The sequence below is a fragment of the Clinocottus analis genome, unplaced genomic scaffold, assembly GCF_023055335.1.
Source record: "Clinocottus analis isolate CAN_PGR_092001 unplaced genomic scaffold, fCliAna1.0.p SCAF_16, whole genome shotgun sequence".
Classification (NCBI taxonomy): domain Eukaryota; kingdom Metazoa; phylum Chordata; class Actinopteri; order Perciformes; family Cottidae; genus Clinocottus; species Clinocottus analis.
This window is the reverse complement of record NW_027175887.1, coordinates 9,154,587-9,175,979: the sequence shown is the minus strand read 5'-3', so window position 1 is coordinate 9,175,979 and position 21,393 is coordinate 9,154,587. Positions and strand designations below refer to the sequence as shown.

At 43.3% G+C, this 21,393-nt stretch overlaps 1 protein-coding gene across 7 annotated transcripts in view; it reads right to left on the bottom strand.

Annotated features, from left to right (window-relative positions):
- Positions 1 to 5,474: 5,474 nt before the first annotated feature.
- The window catches only part of LOC137786300 (BAH and coiled-coil domain-containing protein 1), a 61,263-nt gene continuing 45,344 nt past the window's right edge, over positions 5,475 to 21,393 (bottom strand). For 4 of the 7 annotated variants that reach the window (XM_068578072.1, XM_068578073.1, XM_068578075.1 and 1 more), the window contains exons 12-29: positions 20,951 to 21,120; positions 20,644 to 20,780; positions 20,331 to 20,444; positions 17,367 to 17,481; positions 16,823 to 17,057; positions 16,216 to 16,407; positions 15,294 to 15,467; positions 14,876 to 15,159; positions 14,594 to 14,674; positions 14,004 to 14,133; positions 13,789 to 13,903; positions 13,100 to 13,175; positions 10,853 to 10,961; positions 10,588 to 10,704; positions 10,323 to 10,484; positions 8,178 to 9,670; positions 7,759 to 7,995; positions 5,475 to 7,629 (exon numbers count right to left, since the gene is read on the bottom strand). In XM_068578072.1, coding sequence (XP_068434173.1) covers positions 7,420 to 7,629; positions 7,759 to 7,995; positions 8,178 to 9,670; positions 10,323 to 10,484; positions 10,588 to 10,704; positions 10,853 to 10,961; positions 13,100 to 13,175; positions 13,789 to 13,903; positions 14,004 to 14,133; positions 14,594 to 14,674; positions 14,876 to 15,159; positions 15,294 to 15,467; positions 16,216 to 16,407; positions 16,823 to 17,057; positions 17,367 to 17,481; positions 20,331 to 20,444; positions 20,644 to 20,780; positions 20,951 to 21,120 — 4,151 coding nt within the window. In that variant the 3' untranslated portion in view covers positions 5,475 to 7,419. The remainder of the gene's footprint in view (positions 7,630 to 7,758; positions 7,996 to 8,177; positions 9,671 to 10,322; positions 10,485 to 10,587; positions 10,705 to 10,852; positions 10,962 to 13,099; positions 13,176 to 13,788; positions 13,904 to 14,003; positions 14,134 to 14,593; positions 14,675 to 14,875; positions 15,160 to 15,293; positions 15,468 to 16,215; positions 16,408 to 16,822; positions 17,058 to 17,366; positions 17,482 to 20,330; positions 20,445 to 20,643; positions 20,781 to 20,950; positions 21,121 to 21,393) is intronic. The other 3 variants (XM_068578076.1, XM_068578077.1, XM_068578074.1) reach the window with 3 other exon arrangements.

The following is a 21,393-nucleotide window of genomic DNA, read 5'->3' as shown; positions in this document are numbered from 1 at the left end:
AACTCTGACAGTCGCCCCGGCTGACTCTATGCCCAGAAGCCACTTTGGCATTGAAGGAAGCTGAGCTTCACGGCAACAATGGCAGGCGTGCCAGCGGAGCCAGGCAGTCATCATGGTAGCGACCACGGTGGGTTGTCGGAGAGAGCTGTGTGGCAGCACTGTGTGGTGGAGACGCCTGCTCTTCCCATATTGGAACAGCTGTTTGGAGCGCGGTGCGCCTGGGCGCTGGAGCACAGAGCAAATAGAGGAGAAGAGCAATGTAAACAGAGATGGGATGGCGGGAGTTGCTTCCCTGCTGCCGTGAAAGGGGGTAAACACCCCAGAGAACTAGAAGGAGGGGTTGTCGACACAGGAATGCACAAACACCACTACATGGAGGGCGTGGAAAGAAAGGAGGGTGTCTTGAAGAAGGAAACCGTCATTTTCTATACCAGCTTCTGGTTTCCATACAATACCCAAACTGATGGTTAATTATGAGTCATACCTGGTACCCTGAAGACCAATCCCACTCTCTCATATTGGAAATCTGAATACTAGCCTATGGGTTAATTATCAACCACATGCCTTAATTTAATAAGATTTCGGGTGCAAGTGATTAATTGAGCTCACAGCTGATCGCCAAAGGCCTTTCTTTGTTATTCATGAGATAAAGACCGTTTCCAGCTGTCCTGCACTTAAAAATGGGATAGTGAGAGAAGGCATCTCACCCTTTTTATGACAGGCTGTAACTTTTCCTGCTGTTGGGTCAGTAGAGTACTGTGGACAATACTGCGGCTGTTGGCACACTTTCGTTTTGGCCACAGGAAGAGATTCATACATGTTGGATCAAACCCAGTTTCATGTCGGTGTTGAGGACAGACTTTTGGAAAACAAAAGAGGGATTTCAGAAAGAAGCAGACAGAAGGGTCTACAATATGAAAATTAAGGACATGTCCATTGTCCAGGATTCTGCAGCAAAAACAAGTTAAAAAGATAAAGCTTTTGCCTAAAGACTACATATCACAGGGTGAAAGTGTATTAGCAATCGAGGCAGGAGACAATTTAAGAACAACACTGTTCGTAGCATGGTAGGACTTTATTAACTGTTACAATCATCAAAAGCAGCATGTGTATACATTCAGTATTCTGCTGCTGCAAACAGACTCAGCTCACTGCTGTACTCTCCCCATCATTTGTCCTTTTTCTACAGCGAGGTGTGCACAGAATTTAAGCTCTTTTGGATTCAGAGACCCATTTACAGACTGCATCCATCTTCTGATTACGCAGTAATCTGTGATTGCTGCTAAACTGGGTAAATACACTATGCATTGCCAGTTTAGGTCAGACACATATCTGAGATGGTTTGAGACTGCATGGCTATTAAATCTCCTTTTTCCCCAAACCTAAACTCTTGTGAGTAAATTACCACCATTCTTCTTAAACTGTATACTCGTGAGCATGCTAATTTCTCCATTTTAAGCCTGTGCTTTCTTTTTGTATTTCATTTTCCATGTTTATTCATTACGGCGGAATCACACAACAGAAGGAAGGATATGGAAATATATTAAGGGGATGATTTTTCGATAAAAGGTGACGTGACACAATTTAATCCACAAACAAAAGGAGCAAAAAGACCCAGATGATGAGTCATTCGTTTGTTATTTTGTCAGCTCCATGTAAACAGAGTGGGAATATTACATCAGTTTGTGAGCAACATATGTAGCGAGGAGCAACAGTAATCCCATGTAATACTGTGAAAAGCTGCTTCAGCATAGCTGATACAGAATCTTTACAAGCCACTTATAATGAGCAAAAGAGAAATGGATTAGGGGTGGCACGGCTGGATCCGGGCCACCACAAGCGGCGCACAGGCAGCACAGTTCGTGATTTGGCTGTGAGTTGTGTCTATGCAACACAGGTGTATGCATTATTAGTCCAATGTATCCCTATTAGGAAGTGTAGGTATTACTATTTTCTAATGTGTGTGTAATTCCCTTATGTGCAAGTTAATATATCCAATGTGGTCTAGTTGTTGTACTTATTGCTCAGATTTAGTTTGAATTCAAACTCATATTATTTTATTTATTTTATTATATCTGACTGACAATGTAAGTGCACAAAGGATAACCTAATCAGCTCAGTGTGGCATACAGCACTTCTCCATCTGCACCATCTTAATCTTTTCTAATTTTATAAGCATGATTTATAACATCGAAATAAATGCTCAAAGGCTTTTTATGTATGTGCAGATATTTTTGATCAGCTCCATTTCCTCTTGCACTGCCTGCATTTTGTCATTACTCTCCATTCTCCAACAGCTTCAGCATGTGATCGTGTCCCTTCCCAACTCTGATCTCATTCACTTTCAAATCCTTTTTCTCCGAGGACACTGCTGACCCCACATGGTGATTCCCCACACATTGCAGGCCTGTTTTTCTTCTTCTTTGCACTCCTCCTAACATTAATTGTCTTGCCCATATCCGTCACATCTTCTGACTCCTTTACATACTGTAAACAAGAATTCAGGTGCATCACTAACTTTGAGACGGATGTAACTTTCAGTGTCACTGTGGGAACTGTAATCATTGTTTGGCAAGTGGAAAATTGCATTTAATGTGTTGTAGGCCTATAACTGATTTGGAGATATTTAAACTGGTATTTAAACAAGTACTGGGTTGGTTCTAAATAGGGCCCAGAGCAGATAAAGTAATGCAAAATTCAATGAAATGTATTTTGTATCACCCAAAATCACAAATTTGTTTGTGAGGGCGTTTCAATCCGTACACATACTCTGTCCCGGTCCTTGACATCTGCACAGAAAAGCAACCATGATACAATATTGACATTGCATTGGTCCAATGATGATCCTCACATTTCATCTTCAATACCTTACCACTGTATTGTGTGCAACGAACTGGCAGTAAAGCAACATATGCATAATGTAACATATATTACAAAATACATTATAACGTGTATATTGTGAACTACTTTTAAACACATATTTTACTTTCTTCAGATATACATTTCCATTTTTTTTGGAGCAGTTTACTTGCATTTACCAATGCAACAGTTAGCTTGTTGTAGCAGCTCTGAATGATCTGTTTGTCCTGCTCTCTTTTCTCAGCACCTTGTTAAGATCCAAGACCTCACCTCAACCACACACACACACACACACACACACACACACACACACACACACACACACACACACACACACACACACACACACACACACACACACACACACACACACGCCAGGCTGCCTGTCCCCTGTTCAACCCCCTCACAGTCAAAGGCCAGACAGGGTCGAGCAGAGGGCGAGACATTTATGAGGTGCAGATATTTGTGCAGGAAAGCATTCCTCCTGTTGACACTGAGCAACACAGTCTGGATGCTGAGCGAGTTGAACCAGACCGGCACTGAAAAGTAAGGCAGACCGATCTATTGAGTGAGAGGTAACACAAAACAGTTTACAGACTTTAAAATGAGGTCCAAATGATGAAAGCAATAGACAACCTTTGAGCATTGACTGTTTTTAGTGACAATATGTTTCCAGTGGATATAGCATGTTTGTTTGGCTTAATTTGTTAAAAATATCAACCTAAATTCTGCTTATTCGGTTACTTATGAATACTATCTTGACTGTCTGTATCTTAGCACAGACGAGTAATGAAGCAAAACATGAGAATCACCCTGAGACTGCCACACACCCACTCATAAACTCATCCTCCATTCCAGTGTTGAGGAGAAGCCCTCCTACCTCCTTGCGGATGATGCGGGAAGGGCCGTGGCCCAGACACGGGGCAGTGGCCAGACGACACAAAAGGTTGTGGTGGTAAACAGAGCTGTTTGTATTCACTGGGCCACTGTTGGAGATGACTGATGTGCCCATTAGACCCTGTCTGGGCATTAGGGGGAAGGGTGGCGGCACTCAAGCTCCATGCAGGACAAAAAGACCCCTGGGCCTGCAGAGAAAGGTTACTGACCCATATTGTGTCTGCTTTAGGGCCCAGCCAGTGGTTATTGAACTAATTCAGGTTCCAGAGATTGGCTTCGTCAAAGTTGATGAGCATGTATATGCAAAATGTTTAAACGCAGAACATTAAGAATGATGCTGTGGGATAGTGGCACGTACCTGCTGCCCCAGGCTCTGAATGAAGAAGGTTTCATGTGGCTGCTGGCATTTTGTGAGCTGTTGTAGACAAAGTAAATCCACAAGCTCGTTCTATGTAATGTAGTGTGATTTAACTTCGACTAGAGTGCCGTCCTTTACATCTATTCTTCATTTAAGAGAAGTGAAAATGCACTTACATCTCCCTTTATTTCAATGAGAAACCAACATTTATTTGAATAAAGTCTTACATTCTTTGTTATGGTATTTTTATTATATATTTTATATTAAAAGTATTGATCCTATACCAGAAACTTATTTGTAGAAAATGCAGCACAAATACAGAAATTACATATGTACAAATCTTGAGAACATTAACACACTCAATGCAGACAGATTTGTTGAAGGGCTTGGGACAAAATTGTAATTTGAGTTAGCTTTTTGGTGCCCGTCTTAAAGACGTCTACCGCCCCACAGATACAACGAGAGAGAACCAATTCATTGAAAAAGAAAATAGGCAAATTTACTTTCTCTTGAATCACAAAAATTCACATCTATCTCTGATCAGTCAACATCATATTTACAGAGCTTGGCAGCTAAACCCAGTAGGCTTTATTTGATGCTGTGACAGATTTGTCTCTATTTACTTAGCAACTCAAAGCTCACATAAACTTAGTTTAGCCAGAGACACTTACATCAAAGGATTTATTGCAACAAATAAAAGATTTTGGCAGAAAAAGGGCCGTTTGCTTGGGGTGCTTAACAAATGAATCCAAGTAGCCTCAATATTCGAAGGGAAGCACATTAATACTCCCTAATATAAATAACAGAGCCCAGCACGTATATATAAATGAGATATGTGATGTACATAACACAAAACAAGTGAAGAGCTGCCATCCTCTAATCTAGTAATAATAAACTACAATAGGTTGGGGGATGGTTAAGTTAGAAATCTGTCGTGTGATATAGGTACGACTAAACAGTAGAGCCAGTATCTGAAGAATTAGTGCAGAGTTGTCATAAAGACTCCTTGTTGACTCATCTAGTGAGAGTCAAATGCCACTAATAATCTTATGTATCTGTCTTGACTAGTTACTCCCATTTGTGTAAGATTTAGTTTTAAACTCACTTTTTAAAACATCAACCTGTGACAATTGTGAAAAATGCACCAGGTTAGTCTGTTCTGCAAAACATTGTCTCTTTGGTATAATTGTGTCTCAGTCCCATTTTGATGAGAACATTAAATGTATTCCGTCTTTCAAAGACAATATCTTGGTCAATAAAAAAAACAGTTTAACATAAATGTGTTGATGGAAAAAAGGCAGATGCAGTGAGATGAAGAGGACAGCCAGTATAATAGAATTAATTCACAGAGGTTTTCAGATGAGAAGAATCCAGTGTTGCTTTATTTCTTTTTACTAGATGGCCTCTACAAGACCAGTTTTTTTTTTTTTTGAAGAAATGCAAATGTGACATCACACCAAGAAAAACAATGTCACATTCTCATAAAGCGCTCTTGGCATGAACAAACAGCAACATTGACAATAAATAAAATGTTGGCGAACAAAATAAAACTTTGTGAACAAAAAATACTCAGGATTGCATATCAAACAAGACAAAATATAGACAAAATGTACTTGGCACAAATTAAATAAATTTAAGTAATTTTCAGATTGAGTGAACCTACTCTGTCCATTGCTTTGTGAATCTGATTGTCCTTCACAGTTAGCATTGAGTATGTGCGTGTACTGTACAAAATAGTCACAGATGGCTGATGAAACTAAAATAGACTAATTCCAACAAATTGCCAGAACTCAGTATCTTACTTTGTTAGTACCTTGACCTTCATAGTCACAGACCCAGGTGAACTTTTGCTGCATGTTTGCACGAAACAAAACTGCAGGTACATGTGCAAGAAACCATGGTCACAATGCTAAGCCATTATGTATGCACATATTGGAGGACAAGTATTCAATAAGTTACCAGTGATGTCTGATTTGAGTTCACTACAGGTGCTTGGCATGTGTTCAATTTAAAGGAAGGAAATAAAGAGAATAAAAGACACTTTGGTATTTTGTGGATCATGGTGTTGAACTATGCATTCTTTTAACACATTTTCAGATCCAGTCTTGTTCTAAATTGATTTTGGACATGATTATAGTGATGCCAGGACACTCATCACACACAAATATTGTGTCAAAAGGTTATACTTATATCATTGATCTTAAATTATTTTTGACCCGTGATTGCAGTCCAGTGGGATCTGCCTTGTGATGATGACCAACTGAGAGGTACATAAATAAAAAATATGTTTTTAAAATAGGAAAACAACAATGCAGAGTAACAGAACACATTTACAAAAAAAAGCCACTTGACCTATTTTTTTAAACAGGACAACTCCTATCTCTCAGAAAGTGAGTCTTCTGTTATAGACTTATAGACTAAATCCTTCTGTCTTTGTTTGTGCTCTGTCTGTCTCTCCATCTATCTCAGCAGGGCATATGCAGTGCAACACTAACATCTCCAATCTTGACTTCCCAAAGCAAAGGAAAAACGACGTAATGTATTCTACACCCATATAAAAATAAATCAATCGCAAACATGGAAAGAGACATCTCATATATACAATAAACTCCTATATAAAATAGCTTTTATGTACATATAGACAACAGACAACAATACAATAATTGACCTGTACAATGTACACCTGAACAGTTAAGACAGGCGAGAGGTACTGAAGTGTATGGCTTGATTGGGAACATTTTTTATATTTACAGACATCAACTTTACATCCTTTACATGTTTTCAACTTCCCTGGAATGAAGAGGTCTATGGATAGCTCCATGCCTCACTTTTTGTTTCCATTCCCTTAGGTAAGGCTACCTTTTGAAGAATTGGTCCGCAGAACATATTCAGCCTCATAATACTTTGCAGTCAAATGCACTCTCAGTTCTCCTTTGGTGACATATATGATAGGAGCAGGAGGCATGAGTCCTGAAACCATTTATGAAGCTGTCTATCACATGGATCCATTAAAAAGAGATTAGTTGGACTATCGAACTTTGTGAAGGCCTAGACTTTCTTATATTCCCCATGAAAGGAACAACCAGTTATGGACATCGCCTTTAATTCCACAAAGGTTAGATGCCAATAGACTCCAGTGTGTAACCTCAGACAACCCTGCTTTGGTGCTGACATTTAGTCCATCGGTCCTTGAGGCATACCCAAGGTGCACTTTGTATCTTCCCAGGCCGGAGGGTCTTGTAGGTAAAGTCATGGACTTTTATCCTTCCTCCAATGGAGTCCTTCAGTAGTGTCCTCGTGGAGGTTCAGCACAGGATGGAAAGCCCTTCAGTAGTGACCAATTGACCAGCAGTGGGGTCATACGTCCCTGCCAGGTAGTAGAGGTCTGGGGAGGTACTGTTCGGCTTCTGATTGCGAGTCAGACACTCGTACTCCTCCCTGCTCACCACCTGGCACTTATGAGAGATTGTCTGGACGTCATTTTCATCCTCATGACACGACTGGTAAAGGGCATGCTGGATAGAGAAACAACAGAGTAAGTTGCATCATTATATTTAGGATATTTAGAATATTGTCATTTGAATCCCACTGCGCTACAAATGACTAACAGTTCCCATAAAATTTTAACCTACATCACGGCTCACCTTCCCATCTCGATGCCTCTTGCCGAGCTTGGTCTCTTCAGGGTGGTAGAACCACTTGACTTTGACCACCATACTGGAGGTCCAAGATTCCCAGAAGTTCTCAATTCGACCTACGTATGGGAGGTTAGGACGTCCAGCTGAAAGGAACACAGCGCAATCTCCCACTTTCACCGTGTCTCTGCCTCGCTCGATGGCCTTATAAAAAAGCTTCCTGGCCTTGCCTTTTAGACCTCGCCGCTGTGGAAAACCAAACACTTTTCATTCAATCTTGTTTAATAATAATAATAATAATGATTAATGAGTATTACCTCTCTTGACTTCTAGTTTAGTATCCTAAGATAACTGCACCGATATTATGAAAGAAAAGGACAAATACAGTATATGCTACATTGATGCAGGAGAAACATGGATGATCTTACCTGTGTGGGGTTTCCTGACCACCTCCACATTTGTCGTCCTGCCATGAATGCAGACAGCTTAGGCCTTGGAATAAATGAGGTGTTATCTGGAAGCATCCTAGGTTTTTTCACACAATCCTTTGATGTTTTAGAGGAGGAGCTGGTGCATTCTTTCCTCTTCAGGGCCTTGCTGTTGGAGATCTGGTCAGAGGGGTCTCCTTTGGCATTGGCAACTGCCACAGCTTTGGCCACAAAAGAGTGCTGGTGTGACCTTGAAGATGTGGACGGTTCAGAAGGTTGAAGGAGGCCCCGGTGGGAAGACATACAACTCTGAAGCATCAATGTAGAACTGTCCTCATCCTCTGAGCTGTAAGAGGAATCATTATCCGAGGAGCACAAGCTGGAACTGGAGATAGACCCTGAAGAGGAGGAGCTTGAAGAACCAGAAGACGAGGAGGAGACCGAGAGACGAGACAGGAAACGGCCGGCCGTCCTTAGTCCTCCTGAGGCTGCAGCCAGTGCAGCCGTCCTTAGTCCGCCTGGGGCTGCAGCCAGTGCAGCCGTCCTTAGTCCCCCGGATGTTGCAGCCAGTGCATGCGTCCTTAGCCCTCCTGATGCTGCAGCCAGTGCAGCTGTCCTTAGTCCTCCTGATGTTGCAGCCAGTGCAGGCGTCCTTATTCCTCCTGATGCTACAGCCAGTGCAGGCGTCCTTATTCCTCCTGATGCTACAGCCAGTGCAGCCGTCCTTAGCCCACCTGATGCTGCACCCCGTGCAGCCCTCCTTCTCTCTTCTTCTTCATCATCCAGATCAGAGTAGGAGCTGTTACAGTCTCTGTGGGCGCTGAAGCCCAAGTCACCATATTCATCCAGACGCAGAGAATAGGAGGGCTTTCTTTGGGGTGTGGTTCCTTTCCGGAGAAGTTCTACTTTGGAGGCACCGCCCTTTTTGTTGTCTTTAACCAGCAGGACTGGGTGAGAGTAAGCCTCTGTCCTGGGCATGCCAACCACACTGGAAGAGCCACTTTGCAACAACAGAGCTTTGCTGTTCTTTGTCTTGGGGGAGGTCACTCCTTCATGATCTAACTTGACTAAGAACTCTTGTCCAGACTTCCTGCTTTTTGGCACAATAAGCTCATCTTGCCTGCGCCTCTGGCCATATGTCCCACCCCTGGGGGCCAGAGATAAACCTTGATTTGGCCCTGTAGACTGAGTACAAAAGGAAGAGTAGCCATTTGCAATGCTGCTGAAGGAGTCCACCTCAAAGGAGCTGCTGCTGAAAAGGCCTTTGGCAGGAGTGGAGGTCAATGGCTGGCTCCTAGCCAATGGGAACAGGTCATCTTCCGTCCCTCTTAAGGCCTTCCTGGGTGCCCCATTGAGCTCAAACAGGTTGTCGGACGACCTCTTCCTGGTGTTGCCCAACGAAGGCCAACCCACAAAAGGTGAAAGATTTTTATTGGCATTCTCAGCCTGCTGCTGCTGCTGCTTTTGTTTTTTCCCAGAGCCCTTTGGTCTTCCTAGAATGAACAAAACATGTCATGTTATTTTAGCAATACAACGCAAATTATGAAACACGTCTCATTTGCTCATACTGTGCACTGACCAGTTTATTTGATACATCTGTAATTCTTGTTGTTGTAAAAGTTAATGTTGACATTGTGTCAAAGATGTTGATTCGACTGTGTGGTGATTGTTTTCACTCACACACCTCATGCATATGCATGGTGTTGACGCAATATTATAAATGTCTCTCAATATAATGCATATATATGTCCAAAACACCATCATTAACTAAATATTATCACATAAATCACAACACTTCAAATAAACATCTTTAAACATCTGGGTTTTAACAAAACATTATTATAAACATAATATAAGATCTTTTGCAAGTCAAGTACAATAGTACTGGTTTGCATAACGGAACAATGTACACATTTTCAAAGAAGGCTAAAATGTTAGATTGAATCCAAATATATTTTTATATAAAATAACACCATTCCATTTGATGTAATTATGCAGCTATAAAACCATTTTTGCTTACATACTTTGCTCAAGGTAAGTAGTAGTTTTAAGGATTTGTTGTGTGTGATACTACACTTTAATCTAACCTTTGCAGCTTCGAGGTAATTTAAGGTAAAATTAAGAGTTTTATAGGTTAATTATTACCTGGTCTTCTTTTGTGAAGAGGTGGAGTTTGACTGTTGGTTAAAGTATTAATAATGTTGTATCTGTCAGAAGGCCTGTCACTGAGAGGGGCCTGCTCCAGACTCGAACTTCTCTTAACCGTGGCCTCGCTTGGTAACAGCAGGGGAGGAGATGACTCCCCACCTAAGAACAAGGGACATATCATTATTAACATTAACTTACAGGTAGACAAAACAGACCAATATGAAAGGGAAAATGCCCAGTTGCAAAGAGAGGAGCTACTCACAGTGAATCTGGTATCCTGGAGGCAGGAGCCGGATGTTTGGGAGCAAAATCTTCCCCCGGTCTCCATCATCAAACTCTATCATCACTCCTCCTTGCTTCCCTTCATCCGATGAAACACCTCCAAGAGAAATGAATGAATTTCCTTAGGTGAGCAGTAATATTAGCAAATTACAAAGATATGATAATACATAGATACAATAAGAGTAAATATGTCAATACAGAGGGAAAATCAGAAAACGGAAATAGACAGGAAGCTGCTGTCTCACCTCTGCGCACGTAGCCTGGGTATAAGCAGCGCGAGCGTTCGCTCCAGTAAGCGCACACTCTGGTGCCTTCACTAAGCATCGTCTCTGACTCTGGCCGTACATCCAGGACCTGAAGGCCAGACCAAAACATAATTAAGATTCATTACAGGCTTCACACACACACACAGACACATGCATGCACACACACGCTCACACACATACATACAAACAGTGTGAGAGCCATAGAGCATTGTGCATGGGCAGCCACTGTGCCACATTTCCAAGCGGCACTTATCTCATGCCAATGTGCCAGTCAAGGATGAAAAGAACGGAAGCCATGATGCAGTAAATCCTGACTTGCTGAGTAATACTAAAGAGGGCCTGAATAGAGGGGCTTGTGATTGCAGGTTGCCAGATCCTCCCTCCAACAATGCAGGCAGCCCCAGCATCCGCCACTCACTGGGGGCTCTTTCAGGTTGCTTTCATTTACTGTTGCCATGGCGAGGGACCCTTTGACTGATGAGGTGAGGATGTGGGTGTGGGTGTGGGTGCGCGCACGGCGGTGGGAGCAGGAGCACGGTGAAGATCTGGGCGTTGGTGTCAAAGTCAAATAAATGGCTTTGGGACTAATTTAAAGACAAGATAGTGGAAGTATGGCATAATTAGGACCAGCTGCTATCTGATCAGTGTTTAAATAAGACCAAAGTTAGCAGAAGTGCTTTGTGTAGCACTGACGGGAGAATGAATGAGCTCATATGCATGAGAGAAGGAGGAAACAAGTGATCAAATAGTAAAGTGATCAATATGTGTGAGATCTTCCGCTACAGAACAACATTCACTTGGTGAAGACTGGTCTTGTGGACACAAGTAAGCGTAAGACGTGGCCAATAAAAGGATATAAACGATAACATGTGCTCTTAGACAAACAAAAAATGTACACTGCGCAAAAGATCCGACTTATTTATAACTCTGTTGACTTTAAACACATGTTTCCTGTACGGTAAAACCAGGAAGGGTTTTAAACTTCCTCAAAATAATTACATAATATTTTATCCTGCTGTAATTGAAAACATAAAAGTTGTGTGTAGTAACTTTAAATGTATGCCAATTAAGTTAGTTTCAGACAGCTCACTTCCACACACGTGGCACTTCTGCATAACCAAGAGGAAAATCCATCACATGTAATTAATGTCACAATAATCTCTACTTTATCACTCATAACTTTAGATCAAATATTATCTCAAAACGATGCTCAAATTATTATGCCCTTTTGGCATTAGAATCATGTACATTAATTGATCCAAGGCAACACGTGCCAGTTGAACTCTTCTCTACTCCTCCGAGGTCATAATCTCTGGACAATTGAGTGCAAACACAACATCCTGCAACCTGTTTGGTAAAAGTGAAGACTTGTGTCCACAGTTGGAAAAGATGTGGGTATGATGGCTTTGCTTTAGTTGACCCAGCTGTTAGTGCCGTTAAAGCGTCCTCTCAGTAAAAAACTACAATGGGATAAAGTTCACCTGCTGCAGTAAACAAGAACAACTCCATTCTGGATGCAAAGCACACCAGGAGGCACCTATTACCTAAATGCAAATGAACACAGAATGTGCTGCGGTTTCTACAATGTATAATTATGTCTCTTTACTAGGATTACTTATATACACTGTAATTGTATCTTAACCAATGAGTGAAAATTACAGATTCAAACAATCTTGTGGTTTGGGTTAAAGAAGAAAAATCAAAGGCGTGAACACATTTATTGTGGAATATAGATAAGCATCTTATAATGTCGCTACTTTTAAATCATTCCAGGTCATCCACAGCTAGTTTCTTTTCATACATCATTGATTCTTATTGATCTGTGCCTACAAAAACTGTTACGAAGGGATGTGAAGTTCACATCATCTTCCAGTTTAACTCCAAAAAGTGAATGGATTCATGTGTTCGTGTGACTATCAGACCCACACACAGAGCTGGGTTTAACAGATATCCACAGACCCGCGCCTCCACAAACCATATGTTCATATGCATTTAACAAGTTTAAATGGTCTCAATGACCCTGAGAGACAGTCAAGGGCTGTTTGAAAAGATACAAAACGAATAACCTGGCAGAGCTACAGAGAGACTGGAAGGCTATGGAGAATTGTAGAGGGTGAGAAGGATGTTTAAGGGGGAAAAAAGTGTTGAGTGACCCCGAAGACCAAACAACTGAGGGTTTTTTTTTCGTGTAACAAAGAGTGTTTTAGTGCAGTGAGGTGAACTTACAGCTTCCTGTAGCAGCTGCTCCAATGAATAGATTCTTGGGCGGTTTCCTCTTTCACCGTAGATAACAATGCTAAAGCTAGAGGGAAAAAGCACAGCAGAGAGAGAAAAATATATTTTCAGATGCTTGTATTATGCTTGCCTGGCTCCCATGTCATGTGTTACTCCCACTCTGCTGTTGTTAAAGCATCTTTTTGCTGCCTGAGCTGGAGGGCCTTATTGATGGTCAGAGCTAGGAATGGGACGATCTAGAGTTTGTAAGGGAAGGAAGTGCTAAAGTCCTCTTTTTTGTGAGCCCCATTACACCATGTATGCAGGATTTCTTCTGTGGTGTGTGTATGTCTGGAAGAATGTGCTAGCTTTAAGGGTTTTTCATCCATTTGAGTTCCCACCACCCTTAGCCAAGCCGCAGCTCTCACATGGCAATGCTACTTTATTCAAAGTTTAGCTCATGTGCAGAATGAACACTGACAAACAGATCTAAACATATCACTGTGATTTGAAAGAATGAAGCGATCCAAGAGCCTTTTTACATCTACCTCGTTTGGTCCAATCCGAATGTGAAACAGCCTTAAATCTGTTGTATCATCCTCAGTTTGATTTCAACATTAATAACTAAAATTCTCTGAAGGCAATATATGACATAAGTGTGTTAAAAAACACGCTGACAGATCATTTGGACTACTGCTTACATGTCTGGTATTTCCAGTGTGTGGACTCTGGCAGCGTATAGAAGCTCATCATCCTTAGAGATCAGCACCTTAAGTCCATCGGTTAAGAGTTCTTTGGTCACGGCACAGTTAGGAACTGCAGAAGGAAAAAAACAACACATTTAATATTTCACAACATCACTGTAACTATCTGCTTCTTGAAACACTGTTACAAGATATCCTGTGTTATGTCTGACCTTCGGGGCTTTTGTTGCTGTATGAGCGGCTGCTGTCTTCCTCTTCTTCTGAGAAGCTGCTGCCGTCCATCTGAAAACCTTCATCGGCCGCAAAGCTCTCCAGCAGCCGACTGACGGCTCGTCCCTTTGGCTGTAAAACATAACAGACGGGATGCAAAGAAGAATAAATGGATGCAGGAATGGATAAGAAAATAAATGTGGCGATGGCAAGTGTGATAGAAGAAAGAATAAACTGTTTAGCATGCTACTCAAAGTAGCAATTAACCGCAGGGGACTTCACAGTGGCTGTACAATCTCCGATCAGTAGCCATTTTTTCACTCCGTCACAGCAGAAGGTGCGAGCCACCCCCTTCCCACATCTTTTCTCCCATCCTCCCCTAAGATTACTCAGCAGGAGGCTGAGCTATGTGCAATGTGCTAAGTACTTTTAATAGTTCTACAGTAACTGTCCTCAGGGTGTGAAATCTAGGACAGTAAGACATTACCAGAATTTTTTATAGAATATATGAAGCCATTTTTGTAGAACTGTATTCTGTTTGGTGGTAAGGATTGAGTGGGGTTTTTTTTGTATTCACTGTGTTCACTAGTACCTGCTGGTCCTTGTTCCTTCGTCCCCTGTTGCCCTCCTCACTCTGTGAAGATGGACCCCCAACTGACCAGCAACTTCTCCTCTGTTGAAGACGATTGAGGGTGTACAAGATGAGTGGTAAGAGTGTGACATAGCTTCACAGGCATTCTGGTTATGGTCCATTTGTGCACAAACATGATCAAAGTTTAAAGAATTCAAGTCATTTGAGGGTAAGAATTATGAATTAGTTGGAAAGTGTTAATGATAAAAATTATTTATATATATTAAAATACTTTTGGCTCACCTTATTGATTGCTCCTCTCAACATGGTGCTCTTGCGGGTCGCTCTTTTTAGCCTCTCACTGGTGGTTGGGAAAGTGGCCAGTCCCATGCTCCTACGGTAGCGGTTTCCTCTGGTCCCAAGACTGCCCCACCGAGGCTCTTTAGACCTGGGTCCACATGGCCTTCTAACCCCCTCAGACCGGTGATCTTCACGACGGCTTTTGACTGCAGTGGCCAGGCCCAGCCTACAGGGGGGCTTCTTCCTTACTTTGACCTCCCCTTCGGCTCCAGACAGACTCTGTGAGCCTGTGCAGTTCAATTCAAGAAACAGATTTAGACCAAGCTAACAAGCCAGAAGGAGAAACACAAAACAGATGCTTCCCATGAAGATGTGAGGCAGCTTTGTTGACTTAAGAAGCAGTTTCAAAGGACGGTCTTACCATAAAGCTCCTGTCTCTGTTTTTTGTTCCTGGCTTTCTGGTTGGCCTCCAGTTTTACAACAGATGAGGGACTCGGACCTGTCACGGAGGAGCTAGAAGTGACTTCTCTTGGGGGTTGGGCTCGGTAGTCTTGACCTTCATCAGTATCATAACTGCCGTCTTCTTCTTCCTCTTCTAATAGAAATAGCAAATAAGTCGTTACCAGCCGGTGAAGTTATTTAACATACTACTTACACTCCATCATTTCACAGGCACTTCATTAGCATTTAAGTAAATTGTTTAACTGTTCATAGAGATGATGTATGAAGTGCTTTGCCTCGGTGGTATTTCCTGGTGTGAACCCACATGCTTCAGAGCTAATGTGCAAGGGAGTTTGTGTGTGTTTGTCACTGCACTTTCTAAAGCAGCTTTTTGACCCTGTCTGCGAGTCTCTCGGGCTGTCAAACCCCCTCACAGGCAAGTGTCCACAGCTGTGGCTGCACATCCAGCCCAGAGCAGCCATCAAGGCCAATCGCTGCGGTGGCGACTATCAATGGACACCCCTGTCCGTTGAGTCAAAGACATTTTTTTATTACATTTTTAACTTAAAACAGGTCAAATGTGCTTGATGCACTGCAGCCCTTACTTATTCACATTCTGTAGCATTTTATGTCTATTTAAGGTCAATAAGTTTTTTCATCCACCAAAAAATACACTCGACACGTGGCTGTTCCATGATACAGATAACGTTTTCATAGCTGGCGAATTAGAAGTCCTCAGTTCACCTCACTGTCTTTGTTGGAGTAAAAAGGAGAGAACACAACATTTAACACTCAATCACACCAAGGTCTTTCTTACACTGAGAGCCTTATTAGGTTGCTGTGGCCAGTTTCATTACCCATCACTGTGTATGTCTCATAACCAGCTCTTTGTACTGGCTCACCTTCATCAGAGGAGCCACTCTCTACAGGGGAGCTCTCTTCCTCCTCCATTGCATCATGTCTCTGGCGGTGATCTCTCGCTCGGGGCTGGCTCAGACGGGACGAGCCCTGTGTCAGGGTGGGGGATCCCTTTTTACGTCCACGGTGCAAAAGTCCAGTCCAGCTGTCTTGGGGTCCACTGTCCACACTGGCTGCTGAGAAAGTTAGCAAAACCGATCACACATCTATGTTAAGAATAGTATTTTATGATTAAACTGTGCGAAAGTGAAAACTAGGGATGCACCGGCACCAATACTATCAGATGTCAGGACAATACAAACAGAAATAGCTGGATTGGATATTGGTGACAGTGTTTAAATCAGGCCTAATGTTGCCTCACACTTAAAAGAATGAACCTCGTCCCTTCCCCACAGTGAGGCATACTATTTTTTCATTTAACACTTGTATTGGATCTGTATTTGATATTAGATATATTAGATTTGATAGTACAGATCCCGCTATCGGGACTTCAAAAATCTGATCGGTGACCCTTAATGAAAAAACAGCATATTGTGCTAACTAAAACTCAACTACACAAGGCACAATCAATGCTGTGATTGCCATCTCTACCTGTGTCACTTTGTCCCCCAGACTCTCGCCTGGACTCGACTTTGCCTGTGCACTGGTTTCTGTGTCCATGCTTGGGGTTGGAGTTGCAGGGCGAAACCTCCTTGTCCCTGGAGCCCGTCCCCGAGAGAATCTTTTTACACTGGCCTTTCTGTTTGAGCTGAGTCACATCACCGGCCAGCTTGGAGCTGAGCATGCTGTGAAGACTGCTTTTTCTGCAGCCCTGTGCTTTTATCTGCTGCAACAGAGAGAGATGAGAGAGCCAGTGAGAGCCAGTTACACTCCCGGTCACAGCAGCCGCAGAAGCATCAGAACGTCAGAGGGAGAGGGCTCTCGTTTGCTCACACAGAGAAGAAAAAGGAACAGTAGAAGCCCCAATGAAAAAGATATTAATATGGAGAGCAGTGGATTTGACTCCTGAGGGGTAACACCTAATTAGAAATAGTGTGCAACAAAGAAATATATCAAACGCAAAGAAACAAAGAGTGGTCTCTTTCATTTCTAGATGCATAGAGGACAAAAGGGAGGAGGACAAGGGGACCCTGACCTGTGTGCTGCTGAGCCGCTCAAAGCCTCGACTGGACAGCCTCTTCTTCCTTCGCTGGCAGTCACCGCCCCCTCCTAGATCCTCAGGCGACAGTGCAAGGCCCGCCCCCAACGACCTGCCAGTCAAAACAAGGGAGAAGCATTCATTAGAGAAGAATGGCGGTGGTTTAAAAGAAAAAAAAGGGGGGGTAGGACATCACAGGGGAAAACAGAGTTGAGTCACCTCTCTGTGGGATCTAATAAGTCTCCTTTCTATGTCTGATGAACAGAATGATAAAAATGGACACGGAGAGCCCAGTGTCTGAACCACACACTTGAAAAATTGTGATCTAACAAGGAACCTGGGATTGTTTGAGGGCAGTGTGGCATAAGAAGCCTTAACGCTTTATCTAGGGAGTGTCTGTGCAGCCTATGAAGCACTGCATAGCTTTGAAAGATACACTGAATGGTTGGAAGGCATTGCATTTGTATGCTGCTCTATTGTTCTCAGTGAATATCATAGCGCTCCAGTTGCATTTTCATATCACTGAGGCACACTCTTTCCCCTACACTGAGCAGCATCACAGGCCAACCACTCCAAATGCCCTTGAATTTCCCTCTGGAAGTCTGCCCATAGACCACACCGACGTGAGCCAGGCCATGCTCAAACAAAAGATTAACTTTCCCTCTCCTAGTGTGCGTGCAGCCAAGGAAATCATTCACATTTACACAGTAAGCACGGTTTAAATGTGAAGTAGATAAATAAGGCACATTCAATGTTCCATGTTGTTCTTTGTTGGCATATTCTACCACATACAACTCTGCAACTATACACATTGTTTGAAATTCCGTGTGTGCTGCTTTTTTTATTATGTAAGCCTTGATTGTGTTTAAATCTCATCAAGAGAGTGTCGGCGTGCATCTGAAACACAATGAAGGCGAGAATGTCGGGCAGTGGGACCGTCTGCCCACTGACTGACAGAAAAGTGACAGAGGTGGCAGTGTGAGTTGTCCCTGTGAGGCAGATCCCGCCACGGCTTGCTTTCCACTGCTGACAAACACAATATGACAGAGGCCCCCCCCTCATTGGGCGGCTGCTGGGGCTGAGCATACAGTGACTAATTAAACAGAATTGATTAGCAGGGTTTGCTGGCTAGCAGCAACTCTCTCCAGCCTTCCCCCCCAATCAAAGCAGCACCACAAAGGACCCCAGTGCTTTACCCACAGGAATAACAACGCACATGCAAAACAAACAATGGCTGCATAAATGCTCATAAGCACAGCTGTATCCATACCTAATTGCTCAGATGCATAGAATGCGCAGGCAGGGAGGCTCGGATTTATCGCCTACTGAAGCACCACCACACACACTCCCTGTGGTTCAAGTGAAATTAGGAAAGGAAGGAGACACTATAAAGGCTGGGCTGTTACCCACTGACCGACTGGCCTCCACCATAGCACCCTAGTGTCAGTGTCTTGTAGTGGCATGAGTGGCAGGTGCGGTACATGCTTTTACGTAACCCTGCCATGTAACGCAACATGGGGCTAATCAGTCCCCAGTCCGCCCGTTCCTTGTTCAGATGTGTCATGTTATTCTATGCTGCACAACACACACACGCACACACACACATACACGCACACACTGTACACCTGGCTGCCTTGAAGGAAAGTACTTGAGCTGTGGCTCAAATTTTAACAGAATAGAGCTGTGGTTCCCAAACATTTCCTGCAGGTCCCCTGTGTGGCCCCTGCTGAATCATGCATCATATATTTCATCACGTTGCGCCACCCCTGTTATTGGTTTGGGACCACGGGAATAAAGAGACAGACAGCGGTTTACTGTACTGTGGCCTACAGAGGAACCCAGAACCCCCCTCCCTCCATGTCTCGACCTCCACCCTCCCTCCATTGCACTTTGCTGCAGGGGCCCGGCCCGTTACCCTTTCATTTGGGTGTCATTGTCACCCAGCATCAGCGTCCCCACTCCGATCAGTGCTGGCCTGGCAAGGGGGCAGGGGCACATGGGTGGAAGGAGAGTAGAGGTGACACTGCAGAGGGGCAGCTGGGAACACGGTGGACTGTTGCCCAGAAACCACAGTGAGAAAAGGAGGGAGAAGAGAACATGGAGCGAGAGGGAACGTTGCAAGGTGACATTTCGAGCTCTAAGCCCTTCCAAACCCTGATGACAAGGCTAATTGAAGCCTGACAGAAAACCTTTATCCTTCTGACCCTCTTGGTTTATCAGCTCCCCCACCTCCACCAAACAGCACAGGCACCCCTGTTATGACAAAGGCTGACGCTCACACTTTTTAAAATGTCATCCACACATTTGGAAATAAAGTAGGGATTCTTGAATACCCTCCAATGTGTATCCTTGATTATCTGTCTCTCCCTCTCTATTTTCATTCCCCGAGTGCCTGGACTGTCTGACCATCGTGTTATCCTTTGGACCCCTGGTGACCCTGTGAGGCTGTAATGGCAGTGGTGTGTCACATCCCTCCTGCTGGGACAGATTACAAGAGAATTCACAGTACTCTAATTACATCCTCTGCCTGTCACCCCCCCACCCCTCCCACCACCCACCCCGCGCCCGGCCAGCAGCCAGCTCCCTCCCTCTGAACCCAGCAAAGATAAGCTCAACATGCACTACAGTAATGCCACTGAGGTTTAAGATTACCGGTGTTGAAGCCTAATCAGACCGGTGAGCAGTTTTCTATGTGTAGTCCATGTATCAAGCGCGCATTAATATTCCGTACGAGCAGACCTACACACAACTGACCCTTATTATGCCGTCATACATTTAATGCCAGTGTTGATTAGATTTGAAAGGGTTCAAGTTGATGTCGTTGAATGGTTCAGCTGTGTGTTCTTCCATTTCCTGTTCGTCCCTATGAGAGGACGTCCCTGTATGTCAGTGATACAGAGGGGCTTATCAGGCAAGATTGGACTCCAGCCAGCCAGGAGAGATGGGCTGAGTGATACTCACTTGACTTTTCTTTGGCCCTCAGATGAGGACACTGGACCTGTGGTGATGGTGGGTTTCCGCTTCCTTGGCCGCCCCGGTCCTCGTCGAGCAGGGCTGCGAGGTGTTTCCTCCTTCCTGCTTGCACACGCAGATGTAAACAGACAAGCAGAGTGAAGTCTGAGATTCTGCACATATCTGAACTCAAAAAGGTTGTTGCAACCAAAGAATACAGAAAGAATACAGAAAGGAATTACATTTAGATTACTTTTGAAATCTTTGAATGCAAAATACGTGAGTATGACCTTATGGGAAAGGAGGATAAGATCACACTCACTGATGATCGTGCTTCCTCTGAAGTTTGGCCAGCTCCTTTTGCTTTTCTTTGTAGCGACGCTGCAGCTCAGCCAGCTTCACGCGCATTGCAAGCTCGGGGCCGTCCATTGTCTCCATGCTACCTTTGGCCGGGCACACCTGAAGCATCATTGGTAATTAATTGTAATATTATTAACATCCTCAAAACAAAAAAAAGCAAGAAAAACACATTCTTCAGTCGCTTATCGATTTATTTCAATGAAAAAAAGATTAAAACTCGATAGGCACTTTTTGTTTTGAGTAATAACACAACAACACTGCGGTCTTACTGGTTCATTGCGAGGTGTCCAACTGCATTTCCTACGTAAATTGAGGATCCTGCGGGCCGGGAAGTGTTGCCCTAAACCCGGACTGCTGCTTTCCTGGGAGTCCATCTCCATAGCGCGGGCTGTGGCCAGGGTAGCGAGGCTATGGAGGTCAAACATCAGAAACTCCTCTTCTGTGACGGGATCAAAATAATTGTTTGGTTAATGTTGTGTACATCCATGCTTGATTTAAAACACACTACAAATTAACTTATTCAAAGTTGTCAATAGAAACTCATGTCTAAGTGAACAACAAAGATTGGTAACGCTTTAAAATAACTACACACTATTTAGCATTAGTAAAGCATGAGTAAACACTTAATTCATAATTTTTAAAGCATTGTTCCAACATGAACACTCATTTGTAACTCATTATGCAATTCATAATGTATAAATTATGTATTCTT